The 18,721-nt window shown below is 53.4% G+C and overlaps 1 protein-coding gene across 1 annotated transcript in view; it reads right to left on the bottom strand.

Annotated features, from left to right (window-relative positions):
* Nucleotides 1–18,721, bottom strand: part of OTOG (otogelin) — a 73,953-nt gene that overhangs the window by 52,943 nt on the left and 2,289 nt on the right. Inside the window, 16 exon segments of the mRNA XM_023758160.1 lie at nucleotides 5–78; nucleotides 1,036–1,160; nucleotides 2,860–3,037; nucleotides 3,902–4,034; nucleotides 5,808–5,953; nucleotides 6,443–6,489; nucleotides 6,773–6,881; nucleotides 7,721–7,849; nucleotides 8,203–8,312; nucleotides 8,615–8,721; nucleotides 8,954–9,084; nucleotides 9,881–10,086; nucleotides 11,573–11,691; nucleotides 12,874–13,028; nucleotides 13,196–13,288; nucleotides 14,167–14,242. Coding sequence (XP_023613928.1) covers nucleotides 5–78; nucleotides 1,036–1,160; nucleotides 2,860–3,037; nucleotides 3,902–4,034; nucleotides 5,808–5,953; nucleotides 6,443–6,489; nucleotides 6,773–6,881; nucleotides 7,721–7,849; nucleotides 8,203–8,312; nucleotides 8,615–8,721; nucleotides 8,954–9,084; nucleotides 9,881–10,086; nucleotides 11,573–11,691; nucleotides 12,874–13,028; nucleotides 13,196–13,288; nucleotides 14,167–14,242 — 1,938 coding nt within the window.

An 18,721-nucleotide genomic window follows, 5' to 3' on the forward strand; every position in this document is an offset into this window, starting at 1 on the left:
GCACGGGGCTCAGGTACAGGGAGCAGGGCGCAAACAGCTCCTCCATGAGCACGCTGCAGGCCTGCACCGCGTAGGAGACTGCGGACAGGAGGCACAGGGCCGGGGGCCAGGGGTCAGGCTTGCTGGGCCCAGGCCCAGCCCCTGCCTCCCTCCCCACAGCTCAGGGAGTGTGTGTGTATGTGTGTGTGTGCGCGCGCACACCTGTGTGCATGTCTGGTTGGGAATGTGTGGGTATGTTTTAGTGAGTTTGGATGTGAATATGTGGCGGGCCATAATGCATGAGCATAAATAACTGTAAAGGAGTATGTGTTTACGTGTACACGTTACATATGTGTACATGCACTCATACATTGCATCCCACCAGGCATGAACCCACGTGCTGGAAGGGAGAAACAGGAGTGAACAAACAGACGAAATCTCTGCCCTCATGGAGCGTACATTCTGGTCGGTGGAGAGCATCACTGAACAATTTACATAGAGAAATCTCTAAGGAGAGAGGCCGGGAAGGAGGACAGGGATGGAAAGTGAGGTGGGAGGAGAAATTATGGTTTTAAATGGCAGGTAGTCAGGAAAGGCCTCTGTGGGAAGATGATGTTTGAGCAAAAATTTGAAAAAGGTGAGAAGTATGTTTTCTGAGGGAAGGGCATTCCAGGTGGAGGGAACAGCAAGTGCAAAGGCCTGGAGAGGAGAGGAGGCCTGGCTGTGTGGGGAGAGCAGCAAGGGGGTCGGGGGGCCGGGGGGCTAGAGCAGAATGGAGGGCAGGGGAGGAGGTGGTGAGATGAGAGAGTGGGCAGAGGGTGTAGGGCCTGATGGGACCATCGTGAGGACTTGGGCTTTTGCCCTGAGATAAGGGAGCCAGTACAAACGGGTGTGCACCTAACAGGGTAGAATATGAAGCTTCCTGCCTGCCAAGCCCTCACCAGAAGGGAACCCCAGTTTCTTAGCACCCCTGCCCAGTCAGACCAGCATCCTCATGCCCAGGTTCCCATCTCCTCTCTTTCGAACCAGCCCCACTGCACCCAGCCCCCACCTCACCGGCTTGCAGATGCATGTCACAGGGGTCCAGGGGGGAGCCAGAGGACAGCGGGGAGCAGGCAGACAGTGTTTTCCAAGAATTGCCAAAGAGTTGTGGCGTGCTCTCAGGCACTCCCACTGGGGACCTGCAGCCAAGACAGAGCCACACTCACACACTTGCCCATGTGGACCCAGGTGAGAGTAAGCACCCCCCTGACCATGTACACACACACACACACACACACACACACACACAGACCAAGCATAAGCACACACGGTAAGAGGCACAAATGTACCCATCTGAACGGGAACACCATAGGCCCAAGAACACCACCTGCACACACCTCTCACACAAACACACACAGCGCAGATATGTGCCAGACATGCCAGCAGCCAACGGCGCCTCCACAACCACATTCAAGCACAATACGGCTGTGTGCGCACACACATCACATCTAACAGGTTCCAAAGGGACTCACGATGGGCTTGGGCCCCACACTGCCCTGCCTCCTGCACCCACCCCCAGCTCTTCGTGTCAGAGAGAGAAACAGGAGCGCTATGAACCAGACTTCTTCCTCCCCTCCCCACGGGCAGTTCCTGAAAACTCCCCCGCCCTCCCTTTCTCTCTGGGTATGAGACAGTCACACAAGGAGCAAGAAGGAGAGCAAGGGGGAGAAGCATGATGTTTTCTAAACATCGCCATCTCCAAGGGTCACCAAGCCCAGGAAGAGAGCCCTTGGCGTCCACAGGGGGCAGGCTCTGCCCACATTACTGCTCCAGGCCAGTCGGAGTCCTCAGGTGACACAGAGCATATTTCCGCAGAGTCCACAATTAGGAGGGTGGCAAGCAGCCCACACAGCAAACCAAGGTCTGCCCCCACCGTCCGGCCAGCTGCCCTACCCTCAGCCCCACCAGGCAAGACAGAGCAGAACGCTGCATTTTAAGTGTGCGTGCACTGAAAAATGCTCAGCTTTTCCTCGTACTGGTTTTCCAAGCAAATCTGAATTCTTGTTTCCGGCTGAGAAAGCCTCTCGTGTTTCCTTCTGCCTCGCCCAATGCGCGTAACTCGAAGGACTGGCCGGGAGCCCCCTCCTTCAAGATCAGCCCTTTGTCCTTATTTCTGGAAGGCCTGACTCCTGACCCCTCCCACGTCCCTAAACTGGGTCCAAGCCCAGAGTCCTTTCTCAACTCTCCGTCAGTCCACGGGAAGCAGCACCAGGCAGGAAAGTTGAAGGGTTGGTGAGACAGAAAGCAGGGATTCTGGCATCACTGGCTCACTGGGGGTCTGCACTCATCTAAAGGCGTTCACAGGCAATTAAAGCAAACAACCATGAGCCAACTCAAACCCCTACTAATTTTAAGATGTTTGCCATAAAGCTGTATTTCTCAAGGTATGCGCCATAGACCTCATAGATTAGAATCACAGTGGTGCTTATCTATAATAATAAAAGCATAATATGCTAATTAGACCAGACAGCCAAACAACCTTCCTGACGTCCTTCTGGATGAAGCCAGGGCTGCGAGGGCCATGGCTGCAAGGGCCAAGCCCCTTGCACGAATTTCATGCACCAGGCCTCTAGTTAGAAATAAGATTCTTGAGCCTCAACCTATAGCAGATTCTTAAAGGGTAGGACCCAGGAATCAGCATTTTAACAACCTCTGCATCTTCTGCACAGAGAAGACTGAGCCATTGACTTAAAGAAACATACTTAAATTTGCATGCAGAGAAATAAATGATCAATGGTGAATACCAGGCGTGTGAGAGCCCATGGGAGTTTGGGAGATTAGGATACTTGGCCCTACAGGCACCCCCCCCCCTTCCTGTTCTAGGGCAGGGCCACGTACAAAAAGTCGTCCTGCGTGTTGCCGTTGAAGGTGCCGCAGAGGCCCACTGTGTCCTCCACCCATCGCTGGTCCACCTGCAGGTAGAGCCGCAGGCCTTCTCGATCGTAGAGCACCCGCACGCCCACGTTGGTCCTCACCCGCAGGAACACGGAGGACAGCCTCCGGATCTCAAAGGCATCTGGGCACAGAACCCGGAGGGGGATGTGGGAAGCTGGGCCACTGTGCACCCCACCCTCCCCCACCACCTGCGTGGTGCCCTCCGAGCCCCATGCCCAGCCCAGCCTCCACACACAGTGAAGCCCTGCCGAGGGGGTGTGTGGGGAGCCCCGAGGAAGTCCTGTTCCATGATGAAACCAGGACCAGGGACAACCTACTGTGGCAGCACCGCCTGAGAAATGTCTTTTAGCTTTAAATGCCTATTAAAGCTTTGCCTCCCTACGTAACTGGTACGCTTCCTTCTCTGGCAAAGGAAATTCCGTAACTGCCCACTCTTCTCACAGTGGCCACTAGGAAGCTCACCACATGACTTTAGATTCAATCGCAGCAATTTTAAAGTTTAGATGCAGTTGTGGTGGATTTTATGCCCTTGGTGGTTTGTACTTCTTTGGCCTCTTTACCCCACTCCTCTCCATCTTGAGTTCCTATTCTTTTATTTTCCTTTTGCATTTTCTCTGGTGCTATTTCATTTCTTAGTAGTTTTGCCATTTTTATTAGTTGTGCTTCCTATGAGCTACCACAAATCCTTTGTATCAGACAGGATAACAGTAATGAATAAACAAATGTGAGAGTAGGGGTGGAAAACAGCTCCATTCATACCCTAATTTAGAAGAGGCCATACTGCTATGAAGCCTGTCACGTGGGGTGAGGACAAAGATCATTTTAGAGTCCAGAATCCATGTTCCTGGGACCAAGGTGCCCCTGGCCTGATCCACCCAGTATTAGAATTGGAGCTCTTGCCCAGGTGGCAGTGCCTTTGGCCAGAGGAGCCTGGGAGAAGCCTGGGCAGCCGCTCCCAGCCCGCTCTCGCCCACCAAAGCCGTACCGTCCGTGTAGGGTGGGGTGACCTTGTACTGGTCAAACAGAAGGACATCCCCCGCTTGGGTCAGGGTCACCTGTCTCCGAGGGTCCTGGTGCAGAATCACTGACACCGACTGGACACAGACTCCATCCTGGTTCTGGGGAGACAGGAAGGTCCATGGGGCAGAGTTAGTCTGTCTGTCCTGCTGGTCCCAACAGAGCCCTCCAGGAGCAGGGAACTGAGTACAGTTTGCAGCCAGGGACAGGCTCCTCATGGTGACAGAGCCCGAGAGGACATTAAGGGTCCTCTGACTAAATGCCTTCATCTGGGGCATGGGAAGGCAGAGGCTCAGGCTGGAGGTCAGTGGCAGAGCTAGGATAATGCAAATACATGTGATGGTCAACCCTCAGGCTGTCTAGGACGCAGAGCAGAGACAGCCCCTGGACGGCCCAAAGTCTAGCCTCAGAAACACGCCCTGCTCGACTGCCAGCTGGGTCTTCGATCTCATCCTTGTATGGTTGTTTAGCTCTTTCCGTGTGCACATCCTGCAAAGTACCAAGCTCCTCTCACAGGGAGGCAGGATATGAGCTAACATTCTCTGGGCCTCGGGTTCTCATCTCTAAAATGGGTGGTACGCACGAGCCCATTTGTACCTCTTTGCACCGGAAGAGATCAACACAATCATACAGTGATGAACTTGACAGATACAGTCCCTGCCCTCACGGAGAGCACATATTCATGGGGGACACAGACATTAAATGAAGGATACAAAGCTGGTTATTTATCATTGTGATCAGTGCTGCAAACACATGTAGCTGCTAAGAAAACATATAGCAAAGGAACCAGACTTAATCTGCAGAGGTAGGAAAGGCCATCCTAGGAAATGATAATCATAATAATGTAAAAGTAATCATAGCAATACTAAAACTCTTAATGCTACCATGTATAATAATAATTGTAACAGCTAACTTTAATGTAGGGTTTCAATGTTCAGGCACTGTTCTAATCTTTTTATATACATTATTCACTTAACCCTCATAGCAATTCTATTCAGTAAGTATAAACAACCCCATTTTGCAGATCAGAAAACTGAGTCATGGGGGAAAGTGACATTGGAGCTGAGGTCTGAACGATGCAAAGGGAGAAGGGGTCAAGGGAGACATCCAGGAAGAGAGAATAGCTGAATAATGTCCCCTGACACAGGATGGCATATAATGCATTCAAGGACATAAAAGAAGACAGAGGGGCGGAACCCACTGGGCAAAGTGTTTTAAGATAAGGTTCAAGAGGTAGGCAGGGGCTAGCTTAGGCAGAGCTGACACAGCTTGGAGGTCACCTCCTCTAGGAAGCCTTTCTTGATCCACCCCTGATTCCCAGGAAAAATAGCAACAAGGAAAAGTTCCTCCATGGAGAGCTACCCTGTACTCCCCACACTGTCACAGCTCCTATAACAGAGTGGGTTATGAGGTCACTTGTCTGCCTTACCCAACAAAGTGTAAGGCCCAAAAGGCCAGAGCCAGGCTCAATTCATCCCAGTCTCCAAGACCTAACATAGCTTTGGGCACAAGTATTTGCTGAACACATGAATGAATGAATGAATGAATGAATGAATGAAAATGAATGCATGCATGAATGAATACAGAGATGTTGAAGATACAATCCAAGGAAGCAGAGAGGATTAGGTTAAATTAGAGCCATATTACAGATTGTTTTTTTTTTTTACAAACACGGAGGCCCAAGAAAGGGAAATGACTCTCAGCCATCCTAGAGCCAGAAGCCAGCCTCCTGCCCCAGGCCCTGCCCAGAACAATAGACAGAAGGCTAAGTGGGCTGTAGGAAGACCTGGGGCCCTGCCCTAAATCCCTCAGCCTTTCTAGCGGCAGAGGGAGGGGCGGCTGGCGGGATCGTGCCTGGGGTCCCCAGCCCTTACCAGGCCACAGGGGGCGTTCTGCAATGTCACTGTGAAGGTGCCCGAGGAACGGCTCTTGGCCAGGATGTACTGACACGTGGCAGGGAACGTGTACCGGCGGCCGTCAAAGGTGGTGAAGTGGATGTCGCCAGTCACCGAACACTCGGCTGAGGACAGAGAAAGGTGGCGACCCATGGGAGCTGCCGCATGGGGACGGCCTCGCCCTGCAGGCTCTGAGCAGGAGGAGGAGTCAGCACCCTGTCCTCGGACTCAGGGCAGCGCCTGGAGGCCTGGCCTGCCCTTTGGGAGCCCTGGTCCCTGGGGAGGCGCAGCCCTGCCCTGAACTCCCTCTGACAGGAGACCAGGCTTTGGGCTTGAAGACCAATTCTGGTCCAAGCCCCTGAAGTCAGGAAGGCCCTTAGATACATAGAACCCCATGAAAAACGGGCCCTCGTGGGATGGAGCAATCGCCTAATCAGGAAAGCAGCTCTGAGGAAACAGAGGGAGGGTGGTTATGCCAAAAACAACAACAATACTGAGTGACCCCCCAATCTGCCACTCTAGCCCCAACAGCAGGCCTGGCTCCCAGTTTCCCTGCCCTCAAAACTGTGAGACTAGAGGAAGGAGGTAGAGTCCAAGGTGGGGGTCAGCTGTACCTGGGCAGACAGATGTGCTGCACACCCACTTGCCCGCAGTGCATGTGCTGAAACAGAGACCAAAAAGGCAGGGGCTCACCCTTCCAGACCTGGGAGAGATGCTGGAGGGGGGCGGGGTCCACAGAGCTCCTGCCCCCAGCCCTCAGTTTTCCCATCTCTGAAATGGGCGGTGGAGATTCCACCCACAGATTAAATCTAATGACATCTGTGACTCAGAGATGCTGAGTGAGTGCCCTCATGTCATCAGGGCTCCCAGACCCCAGATGAGCAGCCCTGATAGAAAGCCCTGGGATTTACCACCTCCTCCCACCCCCAGCAGCGGACACAGACCAGGAATTGCAGTCTTCTTTCACCACAGAGCCGACCGGGTACAGGGTCCCGTGGAACTCACAGGGACAATCAGCTGGTGCCACACAGCTCCCATCCTCGAAGATCAACCCTAAGGTGACAGAAAGGCCCACTTAACTCACCTCCGTTCCTGTTCACAAACCTTTCATGGCTCCCCAGATGCTGTAATAAAGATTCCCACACCCAAGCTCCTGCAGCACTGAGCCCACCTTCAAACTTCCTCGTGTATAAATCCTCAGCTCAGGCCAGATCTGAACCTCCTCTGAGCAAATAATCTCACCTCCAGAACTCTGCTCAGAGACACCCATTCCAAACAACCTGCATATGGTCTAGCTTCTCCTCTCCACCTCTCAAAAGCCTGTTATTGTAAATCCTAGAACCAGCATAGGTACCACCTCCTCCAGGAAGCCTTCCCTGACCATCTCTCCCACTAGTGAATTCCTATATCCTTTCTGTGTGAACCCCTGAGTTGATGTGCCTAGAGTGGAGTCATATGTGTCTTCTCACTGCCACCAGAGTCTGATCCCTATAGCCAATCTTTATATTTTCTAACCCACCTCTGCCTAGCCGAGTGGCCTGCATGCACACTATAGATGTGCTGCAAAGTTATGCACCATGACAACAGTACATGGATAAATGTTGAAACAAATGTGTGTGTGATAAATGAATAGATGAATGATGATGACTTGTCCTCATCTACACACCTTAAAAAGCTCAGACCCAAAGAAATGAAAAACCCTGCCGAACCTCTCAAGAGCCACAGTCCCACCCCCATCCTCACCTCCCTTAACCCATTCATTGTTTATTCACTTATTAGTTGTTTGCTCCTTCCTTCCTTCCTTCATTCCACGCACAGGCATCCTCCTAGTTCCTGCTTCATGCTCAATCTGTGCCCGGCCATGTCAGGCACCCCCTCCATCCCCAGCATACCATCGGGGCAGTAGCAGCCGTCCACACAGGCAATCTCGCTGTCCACGCAGGCTGCCCTGGGCTGGCAGGAGGTGGGGCAGCAGGTGATGCACTCGTTGTAGGTAAAGGCCTTCTCCTTACAGTGCACGGCTTGGGAGGAAGGGAACAGAATGGCCTGTCAGCTCCTGACAGGCCCAGCTCTGCCAAGACCCCCCAGTCCCTATCCTAGGCCCTGGGGCAGCAATGGAAGGGCTTTGATTTTCCTGATCCCTTAGCCCTAATGGCAAGAAAGATGCTCCTCTCACTCTATGGCCCTGGGCCAGTCCATCCTGCTCTGAGCTTCAGTTTCCCATCGGTCACATGGGGATGAGACCTCAGGGCTTAAAGCTCTCACTGTGGTTCTGAGCAGGACAGGTCATTGAGCTGAGGCCTCAGAATGCCATGCACAACCCTAGGGCAGAGCTTGTCTGGGACCTCCCTGCCCACCACCAGGCTGCACCTACTGCATTGCCGGAGCTGGGTCCTCCAGCCCTGCAGGGGCCGCCCCGCCTGGGCACACGCCCGGGCATACTCAGCCAGTGCCCGACACCAGGCGGCTTCATCACCCGCTGACCTGTGCAGGAAAACCAGGGGTAATACTGTAGTGAGGCCCAATCGCCACCAGCCCTCCACATTCTGTAGAGACTGCAGGGCTCAGGGCACCCCTGCTCTCCACACAGTTGGGAAAGGAACAGGGGGTGTCAGGCCCCATTTCTGAGCCTCGGTGAATGGAAAAGCTCTGCAGATAATTTCAGAGCTTTGGGAAGCATATCTGTCAGTGCCTGGGATTGTCAGGCTCGGTGGTCCACGGGCTGAGCCCCACCCCAATACTGAGAGGGTTTTCCCCACCACCCCCAGTCCTGGCTTCCCACTCACTGGCAGAGATCGCTGGTACAGCTGGCCGCGAAGGGCAGAGGGCTGACGTAGGCGTGGCAGGCATCAAAGGGGGGCCTCAGCAGCGCCTCACATCGGTCATACACACTCTGGGGCAAGGGCAGGGAGCTGGAGCCGGGGACCAGCAGGGCCACGCACAGCCCTCTGACTCCACCAGCCCCACATGGTACCCCAGCTTAGGCCCAGGGGATGGGGAGGAGAGGACAGGGTCCTTGGGCACCAACAACCTGGGCTCCTGCAGCCAATGACTTTTCAAGAGGTAGATGGGGAACCAACTTAAGCCAGGTACTAGGTGGGGAGGTAAGGAGCCAGGGTCCCGACCTGCATGGCTCCCAGGCTCTGCTGCAGGCACGGCGGGCGAGGCAGGGAGGAGGTTGTGGGCCCTGGAGGCTGGTTAGGGGCCTGCTCCTGCCAGCTGTGCACAAACTCAGCCACATCGTCCGTCAGCTTCCCTGTGGGGAGAACCAGCATGACCACAGGTGGGGGCAGGTGCACAGAGGGATCTGGGGGAAGGCAGGTGGAGCCGAGGAGATGCCCAGAGGTGGGCAAGGAGTTGAGGAATCCAGCCTCCTGAGCTCCCATCCCAATCTTCATGCCCAACAGAGCCGCTTTCCTGGGAGAATATTCAACACCTGCAGTGGGTCCCTCCTGCTCCACACTCAGGGGAGGCAACAGCATGCAGTGGAGAGAGAACAGTGTGTAAGCCTGGACAAGGAGCCTCAGTTTCCCCATATGTGAAATAGGGCCCATAATCCCCCATGAGATCATTTCACAGACTATATGGGGTGATGCACATAAAGTGTTCAATATGCTGTGGGTGCTCAAGGCAGTCACTGCCCTTGTTCGGGCCTGAGTCGCCAAGCTTGGGCCCTGCACCCTCAATTTTATTCTTCCCTCTCCTCCGCAGGGATCTTCAGCTCCAGCTGGGCCCTCTCTTCCTGGCACTCTGGCCCTCTATCCTCCCCGCCGCCCCCCGCCCCCCGTCCCCAGGCCTTTCAAGGTCAATCCCACCCAGCAAAGTGCCCAGTAGATGCTCACACAACCCTAGTAGGAATTCTCATTATGACTGTTTTACAGATGAGGAAGCTGAGGTCGAGTGGTTAAGAACTGAGGTCACACACATAGTAGGAAGTGGCCTTCCACTGATCTTTAATAACATGACCCAGGGTTCTTCCCTAAGGCCCTCCCACCCCTCCCAGACCTATCCCTCCACCAAAACCCACTGGAGGCCACCACCCTGCACCTTACCATAGCTGGTCACCAGGTCGTCCTGGGGGTCAGCATTGTTGTTCCCACACAGCCCATGGGTCCAGCCCAGGAACTCCGGGCTCATCTTGATATAGACAGCGGAGGCACCGTCCCAGGCCAGCGTGAAGGCGGACTGATACCGCACAAGGACGTAGCCAGCGAGCCTCTGCAGGTGCATGCTCCCCATCACATGAGGCAGCTGGACCCTGCAACACACAGCCCAGAGCTCCAGAGCACTCACAGCACCTCCACTAGCCCAGTCCCCTCACCAAAGGACCCGCCATCCCTACTTGCAGGACCCATCATGTACACGGCACCTCCCTCATCCACACGGCCACTGGGACCAGGTACACAGCACCTGCCTCATCCACACGGCCACTGGGACCAGGTACACAGCACCTGCCTCATCCACATGGCCACTGGGACCAGGTACACAGCACCTGCCTCATCCACATGGCCACTGGGACCAGGTACACGGCACCTGCCTCAGCCACACGGCCACTGGGACCAGGTACACAGCACCTGCCTCATCCACATGGCCACTGGGACCAGGTACACAGCACCTGCCTCATCCACATGGCCACTGGGGCCAGGTACACGGCACCTGCCTCAACCACATGGCCACTGGGACCAGGAGATCCAAGGCCCCCTTTCCCGCCCTGACTCCTCGGTGCCAAGAAGTCTACCATAGAGAGAGATTCTTTTGTCTCCAGAGTTTTAAAATTGCTTTTTAAAATCTCAATTCCCTTGGCAGAGACAAATCTTAGAGTGACTGAATTTGTTAGCTCCGCTCTCCTGGACAGGAGAGGTGGTATAAGCAGACAGTGACTTTGCTTGTTTTTGTTTTGTTTTTTTGTTTTTTTTTTTTGTGTGTGTGTGTGTGTGTTTTTTTTTTTTGGTGGGGGACGAGAAAGGAGTAAGAAAAGCAAACACTGAGGGTGAAGGTAAGTGGATAGAGGAAAAGACGCAGGGACCACTTTCCCCAGCTTTACTGGTATAGGGACTCCCAGCCAACCTGGGATTGGCAATCCACCTGGAAAATCAGGAAAGGAAGACAAAAGAAGTGCCCGACCAACCATGGTACCAGCAGTTTGGTTTCCCGTTTCCAGGTCTGAAGCCAGACATGAGAAAGGGGGAAAGGGTCATTGCAGGAAGACCCCACCTCTCCTTCAGCCACAAAGTGACTGACAGCTGGCAGGGAAGGGAAGGACAGCGACAAAGGCTTCAGAAAGAACCACAGTCCAGTTAGTGTGGGAACAGAGTCCCCCTTCCTGTGTGGTCCCTGATGTCCCAGAAAACGACCCCATGTCACCAAAAAGGGCGAACGCGTGCCGTTCCTGTTCTGAGGAGACTTGAACTGTGTGTTATCCATTTGGGCAGATTTTCTTCAAATCGTGGGGTGGAGGGGGTTAAGCATGCTTTAGTAGCACACCCGCATCTCTCCGGGAAATTGCTATTTGCCTGAAAACCCACAGGGCCGAGAGTCACAGGAAATCACGAGGGCCTCGTCTTTCTGCAAACCCCGCTGTCTGGACACCCAGCTGGCCTGCCAGTGTGTTCCTGCCCTAATAGTGGAAATTCTGCTGCTGCCCCAGAGAACAACGTTCTTTAGGCCTGAGAACGGCAGGTGCTCACCCACCCCCACCAGCACTGCCCGGGCGTAGGGGAGGTCAGGGCAGAAGGTGTCCTTACCTCACTCCTCCGTGGGTGACCTCCTTGGCCAGACGGAGCTCCTGCTCACCCGCCAAGAAGAGGCTGACAGACCTGGAGCAGGTGTAGGGGGAGGAGCCGCACTGCGGGTCGTTGTGCACCTGATTGGGGGTTCAAAGGCCAGAGTGCAGGGTTCCTGCTGGGAACTTCCGTTCTGGACCCAGTGGCCCCCTGTTGAGCTTCTGCTAAATGCTGACCACCTGCCCACTGCATGCCAGGCACCTTTCTTCTGTGACCTCTCCCGGTTCCCCAAGCATCACAGGGAGGTCAGAGCTGCGATTATCTGACTTCCAGAGAGGGGGCAACTGGTGCTCAGAAGGTGAAGTGACAAAGGTCACACGCACAGCCAGGATGCTAACCCGGGTCTGCTGGTTCAAACTCCAGTGCTCTCTCACTATATTGCTCTGCCTCCCCATTTCTGGATTCTTTGTTTCTCCATCCCAGGTTATCCCATCAGATTGAAAGGCAGGGTTGTATACGCCCACCATTTCACATGCACACAGAATGAACACACACACATATTCACCTCACATGTATACTCACAGGGTACTCTCCACCCACACACTGTAACACACTTCTACCACAACCCTGGCGAGCAGTCTGGCCCTCCCCCGCACCCAGGTCACTCCTGTGCTGCCTGTCACATACACATCTCCTCTGCCCCCTGCTCAGAGAGAACCCACACCTCCAAGGCCATGGGAACCAGGGGGTGGCGGGTGAGGGGGCACCAAAGCTCCCAGAGCTTAGAGAAAAGTCTGAAAATGTTTCTCTTCCTGAACCTTCCACTGCTACGTTAAATGTGGTTAAGCAGATGGACCGCTTCAACCAAAAGTAGGACCTGTGAAAGCCACCCCATAGTCTAATTACTAAATATTTTTCCAATATTTTGACCATGACCCACATAAAATGTATACATATATAAATAAAACAAAAGCTTTACAAAATAATATTTACCCCATTCAAGTATAATGCATTCTTATATTTTCTATTCTCTTTGGGGATTTTTATGCTGTTTGTGACTCATTCAGCTGATTTTATAATCCATGAATGAGTGGTACCTCATCACTCTATGTACTTGTAATATATCCATCATGAAATGACAGCCACGGAAAACTCTGATGTGGGACTTCCAAGGCAGAGAGGGCAGGATCGGTCAAGGTCATGGCCATGCAGGGCATGGCCCCCTGGGCAGCCTCTCAGCAGGTGCATGCCTGCGACAAGGGGCCCCAGCCTCCAGGGCCTAGTGGAGCCTTCCTAGACAGGCAGGTCAAGGGAGGCCTCACCTGGACGGAGAAGGTCTGTCCCTCGGGTTCATGGCGCCCCACCAGTGTGTAGCTGCCCTTCCCAGAGAGGTAGTAGTAGAGGCCATCAAATGTCTCCACATGGTGCTGTCCCCACGCCCGGCAGATGCTGTCCCGCTCAGGGCCAGCGTTGTACACTGCGCCAGGAAAAGAGAACCTCTCTGTGTAGTGCAGTGGGCACCAAGCCAAAGGCTGCTGGGCTCCAGCCCTGTTAGGGTCACCCCCACTCATCCCACAGTCCTGGACCCCCAGAATGTCTCTGTACCCATAGCCCCTCCCAGGGTGGGATGGAGCCCAGACCCACCCATCTGGCAGCGCGGTCCAGTGGCATTGAAGCGTCTGCAGTCACAGAAGGCTGGGTGCACACACTCGCCCCCGTTGAAGCAGGAGAACAAGTCTGCAAGGGTGACACAGAAGGTACCTCCCCATCGAGCTGAGGCTGGCAGAACTCAGGGATGAAGCACCTCCCTCAGGCCAGGGCACCCGGCCCCAGCCCTCCCAGAGCTACATGGAACTCAGATGCCCATCCCAGGCAGTTCCAACATTCCTCAGTAGCTAACCTTAATGGGGGCACAAGTAGGGTGCCCAGCCCCTTCCCTGGCAGGCAGGTAGGGTGGGGTACCTACCTTCAGTATGCACCACAGGGCCCCCAGACCAGGCCCACCTGGTCATCAGCTCCCGCAGCTAAAAGTTCCTGCCTGGCCTCTGGGCAAGGCCGGCAGAGCTGAGCTATGGAGCATGTGGGGTGAGCAGGGACAGTACCCCAAAACCAGGGGAGGGGACGAGGCCTCACATCTGGAATGCAGTAGAGAGAAAAGCCACAGAGGACAAGAAGATAAAGCAGAGCAAGGTGTGGTGAGGGAAGGAGCCATGATGCAAGAGGAGGGGCCATGGATACAGGACAGGTAGGCCATGGACAGTGAGGGGAAAGGCCAGGGACACAGGACAGGATGAAGAGCAATGCCACAGAACACAGAGAGAGGCCACAGAAACAGTGGAGGGGGAAGCATAAACTCATTAGAGTCAGACAGTGTGAGAATGGAAAGCCACAAGGCCATGGTCCTAAGAACAGAACACTGGCGAGGCGCTCCTCTGCCAGGGAGGAGAACACAGAATGAAGTTGGAGGATGGGGCTGGAGAAGGTGGAAAGAAAGCCCATGCAGGGAAAGCAGGTCACAGGAGGTCCCGAGGGAAGCCTGTCCTGCCCTCACTGGCCTCTCTGCCAGCTGGGCCCTCCCACACACACCCACGGACCACAGGGAGGGGACCACTTACAAGATGGTGCACATTTGGCCCGATGGAGCCGCCTTTCCCAGAAGGACATGGCCAAGGAGTCCACAGCTTCAGTCTCCTTTTAAAAATGGAAGAGAATGCGATCAAGGGCAGACTTCCTGGAGGTCACAGCCCTTTCTGTCCATCACCTGGAGGAAGGGAAGCCCCCGACCCTTCCATACCCCAGCCCTGCACCTGCCCAGGCCCACCTCTGGAAGGCAGGGAAAGGAGAATTTTCAGGTCTGCCATAGGCCCAGAGAAGTAAAGGCTTTTTTTTACTCTCCAAAGTGGCATCCCACACCCCCCTCCCTCCATGCTCCAATATTCCCTGCCTCTCCCCCCTCCTCCCCTCTCTAGTAAACCTTTGTGTCTCCACAGCTCAACACAAAACCCCCTTGTCTTGAGAACAAACATGTTCCTCCACAGAAACCACATGAGGCAGAGCAAATCTCCTCACTGCAGGATGGGAGGACATCTCACCCCATCCCTCACCCCAACCCTCCTTCTGGGATCTTCCAACAGCAAAAACAGTGCCTCACTCATCACCACCCACAGTCCTCGGAACTCAACTCCAAGTCAGGACTCTCCCTGATACCACAAATCTGAGGAGGACACAGGCAAAGTGGAGCTACTGATTCCATTGTAATTAACTAGTCATTCATAATAGGAAAAGAGCAAAAGGGAAGGCCAGACATTATAGGCAAGTCATTTGGGCAGCTTCACCAGGAAGCTGCAATTCTGCACTCCCCAAGGAACCACTGGCCCATCCTCTGCAGATTACTGGGGGGAGGGACTGGACAAAGGAGAGGATGGACACATGCACAGTGAAGTTGGGATGACCTAGGGAAGGTACTTGTCAATCAAACCTGGGTACACAAATCATGGAGTAGAAGAGGTGGAGCCAATGCAAGCCCACAAAAATTTTGGGGTTACATAATCCCCCAAACAAAAGAGTTTGCTCTCTCTTGGCTCTTGGCACACGGCTCTCTCAGCTCTCTGGTTCTTTTGGCTTTGCTCCTGCCTATGTTCCCTCCATAGCGCATAGCCATGTGGCCATGTGGACCCCATAGGCAATGGACTGATGGACTGCAAGGGGGAACACAAACTAAGCTAGCCTGATGCTGGACTGGACACGGCTCCAATATGGGGCAAAATTTCTGGACACTGGCTGTAATTCCAGTCCTGTTAAAGCCACAGCTACACTTCTTCTAAGGTGGGGCAAAGGGAAATGAACCTTGGAAACTCAGAGGTTTAATTCCTCAGAAATAAAGCTTTCTGCCTCATCCTCCCGTGTGAGTCTCAGAAAATTCCTTTTCTTGGGATATTGCAAGAAGCCCACTCCCACAAGCAACAGGTGGGGACGTGGACCTCTCCCCACCAATAACACTAAGAAATCCCATTTTCCAGACCCCAAATCCAAACACTTGGTCTCTCGAGATACAAACCCTCTGAAATTAGGGCTGTCCGAACACCATGTGTTCAGTCACCACATGGCTACCTGACTTGGACATCTGACCTTGCAGAACTCCCGTCCAAAATGGCTGAAATCACCTGGAACTGGGACTCTGTGCACAGTAGGCTCCTTCCCTCTCAGAGCCTCGGCCTCCTCATTTGTACAATTTTCCAGAACTATATGCCCAGCCTCTGGCCATGTAGTGAACAAAACAAAATCCTGCCCTCAGGGAGCCCATGCTCTTTTTTACAGGGCCAACAAGACACAAACACAGTGTGGGGATTTGTCTCACGTCTTCCTCTCACTGTCAGCATCCCCAGGATGGATCCCCAGCCTCCAGCAAAGGACTTGGAACACAGAAAGTATTCAGAACTCTTGGTCCCTGAGACCAACCCCAGCTCCTTGCCCCTCCTTGGCAGGCTGAGTCTCTCTGCCTCACCTGCAGACACTCACCTCCTCCCTCTTCACTATCCTGCTGACCCCTGGGAAGTTCCTGGCTCCTCCTTGACCAGGTTGGTTCTGGGTCCTCCCCAGTTCTCCCGACCCTGCAGACCCAGGCCGAGCCCGAGGGGTCAGGCTGCCCACCCTGGCTGTAATCTATCTCCCAGGGCCTCAGAGACCACAGGAATAGGAGAGAGCAGCCAGAGAAAGCAATCAACACCAAGGTCCTCCAGGGCCCCAAAGAGCTGAATTAAAATTGGCCTGTATGTCTCTCTACTCCTCTCCTCCGCCTCAGATGTGGCCTCTGAGATTGGTGTTATGAGGATAAAGCAGCTTGTGCTACAGAGTTGAGGCTATTTTCTGGAGAAAAAATTTAAACCCTGCCCAAATGATTCATCTTCAGTGTAGATGGGTTCTTAATTATTGTCATGCCATTTTTATGAACACCTTTGACAATCTAATGAAGACTAGTGGCTCCTTCTGAGAATGTTTCTAAAAAATAAAACATAAGATTACAAAGGAAATCAAATATATTAAAATATAGTTATAAAAATATTTTTTAATGTGTGACTTAGTAATATTTGCACTTTTTATTAACATATTAAATAACCAGACCTAGCGGCACATGTTGTCACTGCCAAAATTTCCAAGCAGTGAACATAAGTGAGATCGGGAGGTGTCAACAACTGTAAGGTGATAGGACCCATCTGCGATTTCTTTGGTGACAGTCACAGACACTGCTAACACTCTTGTCGTGTGTAGTCTATGGCAATAATTGAAAGGGATGTGAAATTTCAGTTAATTGAAGTTCCTGTAAATAATAATATAGTTTCCCCACCTATGTTCATGGACCCCTGGTCTACACCATCAATTCTTTGAGAATGGCTGAGCTCTTGTAGGAGTGAGGCAGCATTGAAATGAAGGGTGGTCGGGTGCTGGTCAGGGACTCCCCCTCTGTTACGAATGAGGTCATTCTACGCAAAAGGCCCTGAAGCGTCCCCCAAGTTCACTTTCTAGCTGATGGCCTCATTCTCGTCACCCTTATTTGCTCTATGAGTAATGTGAGAATCCTGCTGGGGTTGCCTGGTCCAGATGCTTCACAAGGAAAAAGGGGAGGCCTATCTTGGAATCCAGCAAGGAAGGAAGCCCACCAGGGGAAGAGGTACTTGGGTAAGGATCATTTCCCTCTGAAACACATTTCCCTGGAGTCCTGTGGGGCATCCGTGGTGCCAGGGACAGGCCCAGCTCCACACCAGGAGACCAGCTCCATCTGCTCTCTGGGGGCCTGGCAAGTCACCCACCTACCTTGCTTTCCCCAGTTATAAATAAATAAAGATATTATCTTTCAACTCAAACTATATCTCACCATAATTCTAAAAGTTGGGAGCTAGAAAAGTATGCAAACAAGAAATAAAAAACAAACAAACAACTACCCAGATAAGCATGACCCCTCCTACCTTGGGGTCTTCATATCTATTTCCAAAGGGCAGGAATGTGAGACACATTGTTTCCCACTATAAATGATGCTTCCCACCTGCTGGCACAAGGAGACACCCAGACTTGATCCCTAAGGTGCATGAGATGAGGCTCAAGATGCTTGGGGGACCTGGCGGCCGGATGGGCTGCATTTGTAACATGTCTGTGGTTGTAGGAAGGACACAAGTGCAGGCCAGGATTAGAAAGAGAACCTGAGTCACCTGGTCCAGAGCCCAAAGAAGTTTGGCAAAGGAAGAAAACGAACCAGCACCTCTCCTGAAAGCATGAGGAACCCAGGAGGGTGGGCGACAGGGAGTGGTCAAGATTCAGAGGACGGTAGCTCAGGCCTCTGTTTTTCAACCAATCCCTCCTTGCAAACCCCACCAGGTGGTCCAGTTTTCCCCTCTCGGGGCAGCTTTGCTGGGACACTGCTCAGGGTATGGAGAGGGACCTCTGAAAGGGTTTAAGGCCTTCCCAGGCCAGGCAGGGAAAAGAGAACACGCCTAACCCCTCACCTTTCCACTTTTCACTCGGGGAGGGAGAGCTCAATTGTCTCCTGATAGCACCTTGGTGCCCTCCTCCCATTAAAAAGTAGGTAAATGGATGGATGGATGGATGGATAGATAGATAGATAGATAGATAGATTAATGAGTGGGCTGCAGGGCCCTAAGAGATTAGGAGAGTGGGAATAGAAGTGACTGATGAATTTGCATACCAGAAACCATGTTTGCTCTCTTCTGAATAATTGCAGAGACAGCCTTCCTGAAACCTAGGAACTCCCTACCAGCCTCAGCTCCCAACAGAAATGAGCCCCTGCCCATTGAAGGCCCCCTTCTCCAGGCCTCCCCTTACCTGGCCTCCCCATCAATGTTGTTGCGTCCCCTATGGCCAGGGTCCTCTCCTGGGGGCTGTGGCTAGGTGAGAAACAAGCCCGACACGGGCAAGGGGATAAGAATGGGCCAGGCCTCCCCACCACTCCCAGGCCATCCCACCCTCCGTGCTAACTCCTGGGGTCACTCACACCAGGAATACAGATGGGAACAGTGGGTGGGGCAGCCACAAGCTCACACCTACTCACCTGGGATCCTGGGCTAGAGCAGGCTGCAGCTCTGCGTTGCTGGGGGGTGCAGGTGCTTCGGCTGAGGACAGGGAATTCCTCTCCGCTCAAATTATGCCTCTTGTTGGGCC

Source organism: Myotis lucifugus, unplaced genomic scaffold, assembly GCF_000147115.1.
Source record: "Myotis lucifugus unplaced genomic scaffold, Myoluc2.0 scaffold_124, whole genome shotgun sequence".
NCBI classification, from domain to species: domain Eukaryota; kingdom Metazoa; phylum Chordata; class Mammalia; order Chiroptera; family Vespertilionidae; genus Myotis; species Myotis lucifugus.